This window comes from Rhincodon typus, chromosome 13 (assembly GCF_021869965.1).
Source record: "Rhincodon typus isolate 14 chromosome 13, sRhiTyp1.1, whole genome shotgun sequence".
NCBI classification, from domain to species: Eukaryota; Metazoa; Chordata; class Chondrichthyes; order Orectolobiformes; family Rhincodontidae; genus Rhincodon; species Rhincodon typus.
In genome coordinates, this window is record NC_063344.1 from 13,235,344 (window position 1) to 13,250,272 (window position 14,929).

At 43.4% G+C, this 14,929-nt stretch overlaps 1 protein-coding gene across 1 annotated transcript; it reads left to right on the plus strand.

The window, feature by feature from the left end:
• The first annotated feature begins 941 nt into the window (after positions 1 to 941).
• Positions 942 to 13,949, plus strand: LOC109911045 (P2Y purinoceptor 1-like). Its single transcript, XM_048604451.1, has 2 exons — positions 942 to 1,469; positions 11,980 to 13,949. Exon 2 carries the CDS (start codon positions 12,025 to 12,027, stop codon positions 13,030 to 13,032), a length of 1,008 nt encoding a protein of 335 aa, XP_048460408.1. The 5' UTR covers positions 942 to 1,469; positions 11,980 to 12,024; the 3' UTR covers positions 13,033 to 13,949.
• The last annotated feature ends 980 nt before the right edge of the window (positions 13,950 to 14,929 follow it).

The following is a 14,929-nucleotide window of genomic DNA, read 5'->3' on the forward strand; positions in this document are numbered from 1 at the left end:
AGGGTCAGCAGTTCTGGTAGTATCTGAGAAGAACAGAGGAAGGGTCACCGGATCTGAAACGTTAACCCTGATTTTTTTCTTCGCAGATGCTGCCAGACCTGCTGACCCTTTCCAGCAACTTCTGTTTTTGTTCCTGATTTATGGCATCTGCAGTTCTTTTGGTTTTTACAGAGAACAATGGGGTTGCGGCGATAAAGTAGGAGGGCTGCCTCTCCTTCATACTTGGCTGAAGTATCCCTTTTGGATATCATAATCACCTTGGAGGAAAATGCTTGACCAGAGCTGAAGCAAAGGTCTTCTGCAGGGCAGGAGCAGAAAGTGGGGAAGAGCTCAGCTGAGTGTAGCCGGGTAAAGGATGCTGCGGATCATTTGCAGAGCTACAGGGTGGACCTGTGAAGACAGGACAGGAGGAACAAGCTTGGCGTACTGCCCGGTTAGAGTAGCTGCAGCAGCGCCAGCAGGGGGAGCTCTGGTGTTTAATTCACAAATACTTCTTGGCAAGAGTTGGGAGTGGTGAACTCTGGGGCTAATTTGTTAGAACAAGGAAAAGAAAGTTGAGGCACAGGGGGATGTTGGGACAGAGGAAACCTGTAGTAATTACTATACATCTGCTTTGGCAGCGTAACTTTGTATGCCTCGCTCTGTTCTATCACCCTATGATCTTTGTATGGTGTGATCTGCCTGTACTGCATGCAAAACAAAACTTTTCACTGTACCTAGGTACATGTGACAATAAATAAGTCAAATTAAAACCGAAAAAGAGTTGCCACAAAAAAAAATCTGTACCTCTCTTTACGACCAACAGCAATTACTATATAAAAACATTGACTTTGAGCACTCCCTTTGGCATCTGTAGGCTGACTCCAACAAAAAACGATGCTAGTGTTGAACCTGCCTCAAAAGGCGAGTGTAGTTGCTACGGTTGCGAGATGCCTGTTGAAGCAGGACCTATGGGCTTCCGCTCATTTGTCTATAGTCTCTCCTCCCTTTACTTCCGCGTGCTTAAATGAAAGGTTCCCGAAGACGCAAAGTCAATTGTGAAAGAAAATAAATAATAAATCGAGTTAAGGGACATTCCCCACCTGTGCTTGTAAGCATTAGCTGATGTCCTGTTTGGGGACTGAAGACGGAAAAGCTGATGACAATTTCTCTCTCTCTCTCTCTGTTTGATTTCGTTTCCAATGCTCAGTTTAAGAGTGATCCCGCGACAGATATGGACACAATCGTGAAGATGATGTGTGGCCACGAGTGGAATATTGAACAAGCAATGAAGCTACAGAGGAAGAGCTGATCGTGGGCAGAAAGAGTTTGCAGGAGTGTTTCCAGCGGACCCAGGGGAGGAAGTGTGCTCTGGAAGAGACGCATTTAACAGAGGAGTCTGCCCTCCTGTTGAGATTCTCATCCCCCTAGGACTGGCTGGTGGAAGAAACAGCGCTGAGAGAGAGATTGAGTGAACTCTGCAGCCTGCAGTAAGTGGAAGGGGAAATTACAAGTTGTTGTTTGGGGGGGGTGGGGGTGAATCTCAGGAGCAATGCTGTGATTGTGGGTGATTCTCTCAGGGTTTGCAACTTGTGCAATCTCCCCCATTTCAGCCGGGGACCAGAAACGCGAGACTGTTGCTGCTACTGGTTTTTGCGCATTGTTTCAGCGTCCAGTGTTCAGAGCAAACCTCACTCTCACATGTCAACTGGATATGTGACCTTTGGTCAGGTTATACAGCACTGCGACTCCTGGGTTTCCAATCTCCAGTTGTACCGCAATTGCTGAGTTGCACTGCCTTTCCCGATTTATACTGACATTCCTGATTTCCTCTGACATTCCTGATTTATTCTTCTATTCCTGATTCATTCTTCTATTCCGGATTTATACCATCATTCCTGATTTATTCTCTCATTCCTGTGATATATTGCCATTATTGTCAATTCCAAGTTATGCTTCCATTTCCACATTATACTATAATTCCTGGATTGCACTGTCAATCCTGAGTTCTATTGTCAGTTCTGAGTTTGACTGTGATTCTTGAGTTATACTATCTCTCCTGGTCTACACTGCCTTTCACAGCTATATTGTCATTCCCTGGTTCTATTGCCATTCTCGATTTTCACTGTCATTCCCAAGTTCTACCGCCATTCTTGAATTTCACTGCCAATCCCACATTTTACTGCCATTCCTGAATTATACTGTTATTCCCAAGTGATAATGCCAATCGTCAATTACACTTCCCACGTGATCCCATTTTTCATTTGAGAGTATGATTGTGTGATGTAGAAATCGAACATTTCCACTAATTCTGTTGACTGCCAGCAGATGGGTGATGTTACAATTGCCCCTAATGGTTCTCTGATATGTAGGGGCTGTCTCAGTGAGTTCTGCTGAGCAGTGCAAACACGGTGTTTATGAGCACTATGTATTCTCTCGGCCAGATGAGAGACATCCCTGAGTGCTCATGGAAGAAGTGCAGAGGCACTGTCCCCTGTGTAAGGGGATCAAGAGTTACGGGGAGAAGGCAGGGTAATGGAGTTGAGAAAGAAATCAGCCATGATTGAATGGCAGGGCAGACTGGGATGGGCCAAATGGCCTAATTAGACTCCTATATCTTCTAACTTTATGATGTCCTGGCCTGTATTCATTACTCAACCATCATTACAGACAAAGATGATCATTACCACATCGGTTCATGTGGGAGTGTGCTGTGCATAGATTTGACTGACCAAGAGCACTTAATAAGACTAAAGTATCCTACAGCCACGAGGCGTGAATAGCAGTCATTTTTCTCTTTTACAAATTATCTCATGGTACAAAGCAATTATGCTATCAAACAGATTTAAAACATGGAGAAAAATAGCATTTGAAACAAAAACAGAAATTGCTGGAGGAACTCAACAGGCCTGGCAACATCTATGGAGAGAAAACAGAATTAATGTTTCTCCAGCAATTTCTGTTTTTGCTGAAGTATGGAGGAGTTCAGTATTGGCAATGATAAGGCCTGCAGTGGCAGAGTGCAATCGTAGTCACTGTGACGACTGGATGGCTTGTTTACTTTATGCAGTGGCTTCCAAGAAATCTGAATCTACAATTTTCTCAAACCTTGAATTCCCACTTAGTGTACCTGACTATGTGATCACTTTGGTAAAATGAAGTCTACACTCTTGTGAATGATCATAACAATATGCAGATTATGGTAGGGGAGGATAGCTTACTTAGATCCCGACAGACTTCAGGTTCCTGTTCCACAGAATCATTGAATGCCTATGGTGTGGAGGTGTGCCACTCAACCTATTGAGGCCACACTGACCCTCTGAAGAACCTCCCACCCTCACCCACCCCCCACCCTACCCTGTAACCCTGCATTTCCCATGACTAATCCAGCTAGCCTGCACATCTTTGGGCTGTGGGAGGAAACTGAAGCACACAGAGGAATCTCCACAGTCTTGGGGAGAATGTACAAACTCTACACTGACAGTCAAGGTACGAATCAGACCTGGGTGCTGCTGATCGCTGAACTACCATGTTGCCCATGTTTGAAATAAAACTACAAGACCACAGAAAAGGGAGCAGAATTAGGCCATTTATCCCATCAAGTCTGCTCTGCTATTTGATCGTGGCTGATATGTTTCTCAACCCTATTAAGACCATAATTAAACTAATTCAACAACAGGGGGGTGGGAACCTGAATTGTAGCTCCAGTGTACAGGAGGTTGAGAGTAGTGAGGTCATAAATAAGTTTCAAGGTTGCAGGAGTGTACCGGCAGGCAGGAAGGTGGTTTGAAGTGTGTCTACTTCAATGCCAGGAGCATCTGGAATAAGGTGGGTGAACTTGCAGCATGGGTTGGTACCTGGGACTTCGATGTTGTGGCCATTTCGGAGACATGGATAGAGCAGGGACAGGAATGGTTGTTGCAGGTTCCGGGGTTTAGATGTTTCAGTAAGATCAGGGAAGGTGGTAAAAGAGGGGGAGATGTGGCATTGTTAGTCAAGGACAGTATTACGGTGGCAGAAAGGACGTTTGATGACAACTCGTCTACTGAGGTAGTATGGGCTGAGGTTAGAACCAGGGAAGGAGAGGTCACCCTGTTGGGAGTTTTCTATAGGCCTCCGAAAAGTTCCAGAGATGTCGAGGAAAAGATTGCAAAGATGATTCTGGATAGGAGCGAAAGTAACAGGGTAGTTGTTATGGGGGACTTTAACTTTCCAAATATTGACTGGAAACGCTATAGTTCGAGTACTTCAGATGGGTCAGTTTTTGTCCAATGTGTGCAGGAGGGTTTCCTGACACAGTATGTAGATAGGCCAACAAGAGGCGAGGCCACATTGGATTTGGTACTGGGTAATGAACCCGGCCAGGTGTTAGATTTGGAGGTAGGAGAGCACTTTGGTGATAATGACCACAATTCGGTTACGTTTACTTTAGCGATGGAAAGGGATCGGTATATAAAGCAGGGCAAGAGTTATAGCTGGGGGAAAGGCAACTATGAGGCGATGAGGCAAGATTTAGGATACATAGGATGGAGAAGGAAACTGCAGGGGCTGGGCACAATTGAAATGTGGAGCTTGTTCAAGGAACAGCTACTGCGTGTCCTTAAGAAGTATGTACCTGTCAGGCAGGGAGGAAGTGGTCGAGCGAGGGAACCGTGGTTTACTAAAGAAATTGAATTTCTTGTCAAGAGGAAGAAGGAGGCTTATGTAGAGATGAGGCGTGAAGGCTCAGTGAGGGCGCTTGAGAGTTACAAGTTAGCCAGGAAGGACCTAAAGAGAGAGCTAAGAAGAGCCAGGAGGGGACATGAGAAGTCTTTAGCAGGTAGGATCAAGGAAAACCCTAAAGCTTTCTATAGGTATGTCAGGAATAAAAGAATGACTAGAGTAAGATTGGGGCCGGTCAAGGACAGTAGTGGGAAGTTGTGCGTGGAGTCCGAAGAGATAGGAGAGGTGCTAAATGAATATTTTTCGTCAGTATTCACGCAGGAAAAAGACAATGTAGTCGAGGAGAATACTGAGATACAGTCTATTAGACTAGATGGGATTGAGGTTCATAAGGAGGAGGTGTCAGCAATTCTGGAAGGTGTGAAAATAGATAAGTCCCCTGGGCCGGATGGGATTTATCCTAGGATTCTCTGGGAAGCTAGAGAGGAGATTGCAGAGCCTTTGGCTTTGGTCTTTATGTCGTCATTGTCTTCAGGAATAGTGCCAGAAGACTGGAGACTAGCAAATGTTGTCCCCTTGTTCAAGAAGGGGAGTAGAGACAACCCTGGTAATTATAGACCAGTGAGCCTTACTTCGGTTGTGGGTAAAGTGTTGGAAAGGATTATAAGAGATAGGATTTATAATCATCTAAAAAGGAATAATTTGATTAGGGATAGGCAACACGGTTTTGTGAAGGGTAGGTCGTGCCTCACAAACCTTATTGAGTTCTTCGAGAAGGTGACCAAACAGGTGGATGAGGGTAAAGCGGTTGATGTGGTGTACTTGGATTTCAGTAAAGCGTTTGATAAGGTTCCCCATGGTAGGCTATTGCAGAAAATACGGAGGCATGGGATTGAGGGTGATTTAGCGGTTTGGATCAGAAATTGGCTAGCTGTAAGAAGACAGAGGGTGGTGGTTGATGGGAAATGTCCATCCTGGAGTTCAGTTACTAGTGGTGTACCTCAAGGATCTGTTTTGGGGCCACTGCTGTTTGTCATTTTTATAAATGACCTGGATGAGGGCGTAGAAGGATGGGTTAGTAAATTTGCGGATGACACCAAAGTCGGTGGAGTTGTGGATAGTGCAGAAGGATGTTGTAGGTTACAGAGGGACATAGATAAGCTGCAGAGCTGGGCTGAGAGGTGGCAAATGGAGTTTAATGCGGAAAAGTGTGAGGTGATTCACTTTGGAAGGAGTAACAGGAATACAGAGTACTGGGCTAATGGTAAGATTCTTGGTAGTGTGGATGAGCAGAAAGATCTTGGTGTCCATGTGCATAGATCACTGAAAGTTGCCACCCAGGTTGATAGCGTTGTTAAGAAGGCGTACAGTCTGTTAGGTTTTATTGGTAGAGGGATTGAGTTTCGGAGCCACGAGGTCATGTTGCAGCTGTACATAACTCTGGTGCGGCCGCACTTGGAGTATTGCGTACAGTTCTGGTCACCGCATTATAGGAAGGATGTGGAAGCATTGGAAAGGGTGCAGAGGAGATTTACCAGGATGTTGCCTGGTATGGAGGGAAGGTCTTATGAGGAAAGGCTGAGGGTTTTGAGGCTGTTTTCGTTAGAGAGAAGAAGGTTAAGAGGTGACTTGATAGAGACATACAAGATGATCAGAGGATTAGATAGGGTGGACAGTGGGAGCCTTTTTCCTCGGATGGTGATGGCTAGCACGAGGGGACATAGCTTTAAATTGAGGGGTGATAGATATAGGACAGATGTCAGAGGTAGGTTCTTTACTCAGAGAGTAGTAAGGGCGTGGAATGCCCTGCCTGCAAAAATAGTAGACTCGCCCACTTTAAGGGCATTTAAATGGTCATTGGATAAACATATGGATGATAATGGAATAGTTTAGGTTAGATGGGCTTCAGATAGGTTTCACAGGTCGGCGCAACATCGAGGGCCGAAGGGCCTGTACTGCGCTGTAATGTTCTATGTTCTATAAGACCATAAGACATAGGAGCAGAAATTAGGCCATTCGGCCCATCGAGTCTGCTCCGCCATTCAATCATGGCTGATAACTTTCTCAACCCCATTCTCCTGCTTTCTGCCCGTAACCCTTGATCCCCTTGATAATCAAGAACTTATCTATCTCGGTCTTAAATGCACTCAATGACCTGGCCTCCACAGCCTTCTGTGGCAGTGAGTTCCATGGGTTCACCACTCTCTGGCTGAAGAAGTTTCTCCTTATCTGCGTTCTTATAGGTCTTCCCTTTACTCTAAGGCTGTGCCCTCAGATCCTAGACTCTCTTACCAATGGACCCATCTTCCCAACATCCACTTTGTCCAGGCCATTCAGTATTTTGAATGTTTCAATTAGATCCCCCCTCATCCTTCTAAACTCCAATGCGTATAGTCCCAGAGTCCTCAAACGTTCCTCATATGTTAAGCTTTCCATTCCTGGGACCATTCTCGTGAATCTCCTCTGAACCTGCTCCAGGGCCAGTACATTCTTCCTGAGATATAGGCCCAAAACTGCACACAATACTCCAAATGTGGCCTGATCAGAGCCTTATAAAGCATCAGTAGTACATCCCTGCTTTTATATTCAAGTCCTCTCAAAATAAATGCCAACATTGCATTTGCCTTCCTGACTACTGACTCAACCTGCAAGTTTACCTTGAGAGAATCCTGGACTAGAACTCGCAAATCTCTTTGCACTTCAGACTTCTGAATTTTCTCCCCATTTAGAAAATAGTCCATGCTTTTGTTCTTCTTACCAAAGTGCATGACCTCACACTTTCCCATGTTGTTCTCCTTCTGCCACTTCTTTGCCCACTCTGCTAACCTGTCCAAGTCCTTCTGCAGCCTCCCCATCTCCTCAATACTACTTGTCCCTCCACCTATCTTTGCATCATCTGCAAACTTGGCCAGAATGCCTACAGTTCCTTCATCTAGATCATTAATGTACAAAGTGAAGAGTTGTGGTCCCAGCACCAACCCTTGTGGAACACCACTCGTCACCTGCTGCCATCCCGAGAAAGACCCCTTTATCCCCACTCCTTGCTTTCTGCCAGACAGCCAATCTTCTATCCATGCTAGCACCTTGCCTCTAACACCGTGGGCCCTTATCTTACTCAGCAACCTCCTGTGTGGCACCTCATCAAAGGCCTTCTTGAAGTCCAGGTAGATAACATCCATTGGCTGTCCTTGGTCTAACCTGCTGGTTACTTCCTCAAAGAATTCTGGCAGATTTGTCAGGCATGACTTCCCCTTAATGAAATCATGCTGACTTTGCCCTATTTTACTATACACTTCCAAATATTCAGAAATCTCATCTTTTACAATGAACTTGAACATCTTGCCCACGACCGTGGTTAGGCTAATCGGCCTGTAATTTTCCGTCTTTTGCCTTACTCCCTTTTTAAACAGAGGTGTCAGGTTAGCGATTTTCCAGTCCTCTGGGACCCTCCCTAACGCTAGTGAATCCTGAAAGATCACCACTAATGCTTCCACTATCTCTTCAGCTATCTCCTTTAGAACTCTGGGGTGTAGTCCATCTGGTCCAGGTGATTTGTCCACCTTCAGGCCAATCAGTTTTACTAGCACCTTTACCTTGGTGATGGCCACCAGACTGAGCTCTGCCCCCTGATTCTCTTGAATTTTTTGGGATATTACTCATGTCTTCCACCGTGAAGACTGACGCAAAGTAATTATTCAGTTCCTCAGCCATTTCCTTGTTCCCCACTACTATCTCTCCACCGTCATTTTCCAGTGGTCCAATGTCCACTTTTTCCTCTCTTTTGCCCTTTAGATACCTAAAGAAACTCTTACAGTCTTTATTTATATTACTGGCAAGCTTACCCTCATATTTAATCTTCTCCCTCCTTATTTCTTTTTTTGTTGCCCTCTGTTGGTCTTTGTAAGCTTCCCAATCCTCTGGTTTCCCACTTCCCTTCATCATATTGTATGCTTTCTCTTTTGCACTTATGCTATCCCTGACTTCCTCAGTCAGCCATGGTTGCCTCATCCTCCCTGTACCATGCTTCTTTTTCCCTAGGGATGAAATTTTGCTGTGTCTCCTAGATTACTCCCAGAAACTCCTGCCTTTGCTGTTCCGCTGTCTTTCCTGCTCGGCTCCTCTTCCAGTCAATTCTGCCCAGTTCCTCCTTCATACCTCTGTAGTCACTTTACTCAGCTGTAATACCGTTACCTCTGATTCTATCTTCTCCCTCTCAAATTGCAGAGTAAATTCTATCATCTTATGATCACTGCCTCCTAAGGGTTCCTTTACCTTAAGCTCCCTTATCAAGTCTGCCTCATTGCACAACACTAAATCCAGTATTGCCCGTTCCCTTGTGGGCTCCACCACGAGCTGCTCCAAAAAGCCATCTCATAGACATTCCTCAAACTCCTTTTCTTGCAATCCACTACCAACATGATTTTCCCAGTGCACCTGCATATTGAAATCCCCCATGATCACTGTGACTTTGACTTTCTTACACACCTTTTCTATCTCCTGGTGTATCTTGCACCCCAGCTCCTTACTACTGTTTGGAGGCCTGTACACAACCCCAACTGTGGTTTTTTCACCTTTGCGGTTCATCAATTCTACCCACACAGATTCTACACCATCTGACCCTACTTCATTTCTTCCTATTGATTTAATTTCATTTCTCACTAATAATGCAACCCTACCCCCTCGGCCCACCTGCCTATCTTTTCGATAGGATGTATATCCTTGGATATTCAGTTCCCAACCCTGATCCCCTTGCAGCCACGTCTCCGTGATGCCCACCACGTCGTACCTGCCAGTTGCGATCTGTGCCACAAGCTCATTTACCTTCTTCCTTATACTGTGTGCATTCAGATATAACACCTTCAGTCCTGTATTAACCGTCCCTCTTTTCATTTTCATTCATTTTTCTAGTGTTTGATTGCTAGCCTTTTCCAGACACTCTGTCCTGTTTGTGTCTGTGCTGAACCCCCTACCGATCAAGAATCTATCCATCTCTCTCTTAAATGCACTTAGCAATTTGGCCTCCACAGCCTTCTGCAGCAATTGGTTCCATAGATTAACCACCCTCTGGCTGAAGAAATTCCTCCTCACTTCTGTTCTAAAGGGCTGTCCCTACACTCTGAGACTGTACCCTTGTGCCCTGGTCTCTCCTACTAGTAATGACAATTCTGCTTTTGTTCATGCTCAGAAGCTAAACTTAAAGTGAAGGTGTAATTCCCTTTATATCTATCACTTGCCTACCACGATTCCTGTAGCTAAAAGAATCGTCCAGTCCTGTGAAAATAAGGAGGTCTCGCTACAACTATACAAGGCACTGGTTCGACCACAGCTTCAATACTGTGAACTATTTTGGTCTCCTTATCGAAGGGCAGATTAATTGGCATTGTAGGCAGTCCAGAGAAGGTTCACTAGGTTGATCCTGGATATGGAGAGCTTTTTTTTTATGAGAAGAAGTTGAGTAGGTTGGTCTTGTATTCATTGGAGTTGAGAAGAAGAGTGGAGACCTTATTGAAACATAAGATTATTAAGGGGCTTAACAGTGTAGAAGCTGAAAGGTTGTCACCTCTTGTGGCAGAGTCTAGGACCTGAGGTCACAATCTCAGATTAAGGAGTTGTTCATTTAAAACAGAGATGAGGAGGAATTTCTTCCCTTAGAGTGCGGATAATCTATAGAATACTTTACTGCCAAAGGTTGTCAAAGCTGGGTCATTCAGTACATTCAGGGCTGAGATAGACAGAATTTTAATCAGGAAAGGAATCAAGGGTAATGTGGATAAGGCATGTAAATAGATTTGAGGATTGTCAGATCAGTCATGATCTCATTGAGCAAAGAAGAAGACTTAATGGGCTGAATGGCCTCTATCTCTACTGTAAACGTCTACAAAGTCCAATTTCATTTATTGGTTCATGGCATGTGGATACAGCAAATACCTAATTCCTCATGAACTCTTTGGTTCTCTTGGACATTTTAAAGGACAGTTAAGAATCAACTACACGGCAGCAGTCTGGAGTTACATATAGACTAGGCCAGGTAACCACTGACAATTATTGATTAATTTGTAAAAATTTCGGAGGTAGTAATTGAATTAAATTTTCACTATATGCCATGGTGGGATTCAAAGCCAGACCCTCAGCACTTTAGCTTGGGCCACGGCATTACCAGCCCAGTGAAAATATCACTATGCCACCTGCAAAATTAGATGCTGAGAGGAAGGTGGTTTGTCAATGGTATTCACATCCTATTCAAAACATCAGGGCAATTCTTGTGGCCCCAAATCCTTCCTCATTGTATTTGATCATTGTTACAGGTTTAAGTGACATTGAGTGAGCTGGGAGAGTGAGAGATACTAATAGTCCTTCACATATTCAGAAAACCACAAAGCTTTTCATAGATAGTTAAGTACTTTTGAAGTCACCGATGTAATGTGGAGAAAGTCGGAAGTCAATTTGTACACCTCAAGCTTCCACAAATAACATTGTAATAGCAACCAAATAATCTGTTCTAGTGATAGCAAGTATGCATTACTTGCTGTCTTGGTTTGAAATTTCATCTAAAAGATGGAATCTACAATAATATGGCACTCCCTCTGCACCTCACTGGGCTAACAAACCAGATTTAATCTTCAAATCGGCAGAATGTGCCTTGAGCATTCTAATGCAGAGGTGAGAAGGTGACTTAGTACAACTGATACCATGTCAGTATTCAGACGAGATCCAGCTGTAGAATTATGCAACATTACAAGGAAACATTTTCATAGAGAAAGGAGTGGAAAAGCTAACATAAACAGAAGAATAATAAATTCAATTTAGCAATTGACCCTTGGAGCAAATAATTATCTGAATCGGTCTCACTGCTTTTAGAGGAAGTTTCAACACAACAAGCACATTTCAACAATAATAACTTGCATTTATAGCATACCTTTAATATAGTAAAACCTGGTTTTTGGAGCGTTACCATACTAACATTGGCACGCTACATAATAGGATATCAGGCCAGATGACCAAAAGCTTGTGAGCACAGTAGATTTTAATTAGTGGTTTCAGGGAGGAGAGAGAAAGCAGAGGTTTAATGAAGAAATTACAGAGCTTAGGAGTGTGGCAACTGAAGAATTAACTACCACTGTTAAAGCTATTGAAATCAGGGCCTCACAAGAGGTGAGATTTGGAGAAATGCTAAGATATTGGAAGGTTCTAAATCTGAATGAAGATAGGGAATAATGAAGCATCTGAACATGAGGATGAGAATTTCAATTCCATTAATTGTTAGACTGAGAGCCAATATAACAGAGAAAACTTCAAAATGTGTGGCAAATTTAAACCTCTACTTGGTTGCTCTTTCAGATATTCTCATGTTTGGAGGAACATGTGCCACCTTGTTTATTGTGAATGAGAGGCCTCCAGGCAGATACAATGGCGGACCTACCATCTGATGACTGCTCCATCAACAAAGAATTTGAGTCTTGCTATCTGCCCATCATGTACATTATCGTGTTTGTCACTGGATTCATTGGAAACAGTGTTGCTCTCTGGATGTTCATCTTTCACATGAGGCCTTGGAGTAGCATCACCATTTACATGTTTAACCTTGCCCTGGCTGACCTCTTCTATGTCTTCTCTCTGCCGGTTTTAATATTTTACTATTTCAAGGAAAGTGACTGGATCTTCGGAGAGACACTGTGCAAACTGCAGAGGTTCATTTTCCACGTTAACCTCTACGGGAGCATCTTGTTTCTGACCTGCATCAGTGCCCACAGGTACATGGGCGTGGTGCACCCCATGAAATCACTGGGCAGGTTGAAGAAAAAATCGGCCACTATTGTGTGCGTGTGCGTGTGGGTTGTAGTCATGGCTGGGATCTCCCCAATACTGTACTTCTCCCGAATACGGCAGGATACCAATAAAGCAAACTTTTCTCGACCAGATGCTAACAAAACAACAAAAACCATTTGCTATGATACAACGTCTAAAGAGTTCCTGGGCACTTACTTCATTTACAGCATGCTGACTACGTTCTTTGGTTTCTGCATCCCCTTCGCCACTATTCTAGTCTGTTATGGATTTATCGTGAAGGCCTTAATATCTAACGACATGAGGACACCTCTCCGGGGCAAGTCTGTGCATCTCGTCATCATCGTGTTGGCCGTCTTTGCCACCTCCTATCTCCCCTTCCATGTGATGAAGAATCTAAACCTACAGTCCAGACTCTATTACCAGGGGCCAGAGACATGCGAGTGGAACAAGAGGGTCTATGCCACTTATCAAGTGACCCGAGGGCTTGCCAGCCTCAATAGCTGTGTGGACCCTATCTTATACTTTCTGGCAGGAGACACTTTCAGGAGGAAATTCACTACTACTGCCTCAAGGTTCATCAATCGGAATGAGTCTATGGTCTAGGAGATTAAAGAATTCACTTTGTGCCGCAATAGACAAGTTATAAAATGGTGAAAATTCCTTCTAAACCAATAACTTACATTTTTATAAAACTTTTAATGTAGTAAAAATATCCCAAAACACTTCCCAGGAGCATATCAGAAAACTGTGACATGTCAGTATTAAGGCAGATGACCAGAAGTTTGGTCAAATAGACAGTATTTTAAGGAACATCTTAATGTAATGGAGAAAAATTGAGTAAGTTGGAAAGGTTTGAGCAGAGAATTGCAGGGATTAGGTTTCAGGCTGGCATATACATGAGGTTAAGATTGCTAAAAGAATTATAGGCCTGCACGAGGTTACAGACCTAGGGAGTGAAAAGGCAATTAAAAAACTTGGACACAAGGGTGAAAAACACTGAAAGTTGAAGTGTAGCCTGATCAGGAGCTAATCTAGCTCAGAAAGTACAGCAACATAGGTTAAAAAGCAGTGAGCAGATAATTAGTGGAATTTTGGATGAGCTCAAATTTCAGAGAATGGTGGTTTGCTGAATTTTAGGTTCAATATCACTTTGGGATTTAGAAGTGCATTAAGGATTATATTTGAGAATAGAGGGAAATGTAATAAATATTTTAATATAGGAAAGTCAAAGGAGTGAAGAAGCCCATAATTTAGCACTCTGTATTTGTCTAACTTATTCTTTGATCTAACCACAGCCGTTCTTGCTACTGTTTTGAAGTTTTCAATTTTAGTATGGGAATGTTATACATGTGTTAAAATATGGAATTACCATCAATGTTATTAAACCTCTAATAATAGGACTATTATTTATATTAATCCAGACAGGAAATATTTTTCCTTATTCCTTCATGTTTACACTGTTGCATAAAAATTACAGCTTCACGGAAGAGCAAAAAGTAGAGCTCTGTGTACTTGAATAACTGATTAAATATTATTTTGTATATTTTCTTCAGCCTGAGAGTCTTCCCTGTGATGAGTTTCTACACAGAACTGTCTGCTGCTGGCAATTGCATTGTATCCTGTTATTGTTCAGCTTCACAGAATTGTGGATGATTCATAGCTTAGAGGGAAACAGGCCACATCAGTATCCCTGCTCTGCATAAGCCTCAATCCATCACGTTTCACCTCTATGCAATCAGCATATCCTTTCATCCCTTGTGTGTGTACCAGTCTCCATATAAATACATCAATGCCATTCACCTCAACTACTGCAAGTTCCACATTCTAACCACTCCTGAACAAAGAGGTTACTCTTGAGCTCACTTGTTAGATTTATTGGTGTCAAACTTACATTTATATCCCCTAGGGCTTATCTCCCAACAGACAGAAACATAGCCCCCTTGTGAACCTCATCATAGGAAGATAGAAGTAGAAGGATGCTATTCGATCCTTCAAGTCTGGTCCAGCATTTAACATATTCTGGTTGAGTCATAGTGTCATAGAGACATACAGCATGGAAACAGACCCTTCGTTCCAACTCGTCCATGCTGACCAGATATCCTAAGTTAATCTGATTCTATTTACCAGCATTTGACCCATATCCCTCTAAACCTTTCCTATTCATAAAGCCATCCACATGCCTTTTAAATGTTGTAACCATACCAGTCTCCACCACTTCCTTTGGCAACTTGTTCCATACATACACCATCCTCTGCGTGATAAAGTTGCCCTTTAGGTCCCTTTTAAATCTTTCCCTTCTCACCTTAAACCACAGTAGCTCAGTGGTTAGCACTGCTGCCTCACAGCGCCAGGCACCTATGTTCAATTCCAACCTTGAGCGATTATCTGGAGTTTGCACGTTCTCCCTGTATTTGTGTGGGTTTCCTCCCACAGCCCAAAGATGTGCAGGGTAGGTGGATTGGACATGCTAAATTGCCCATAGTGCCCAGGGATGTTTAGG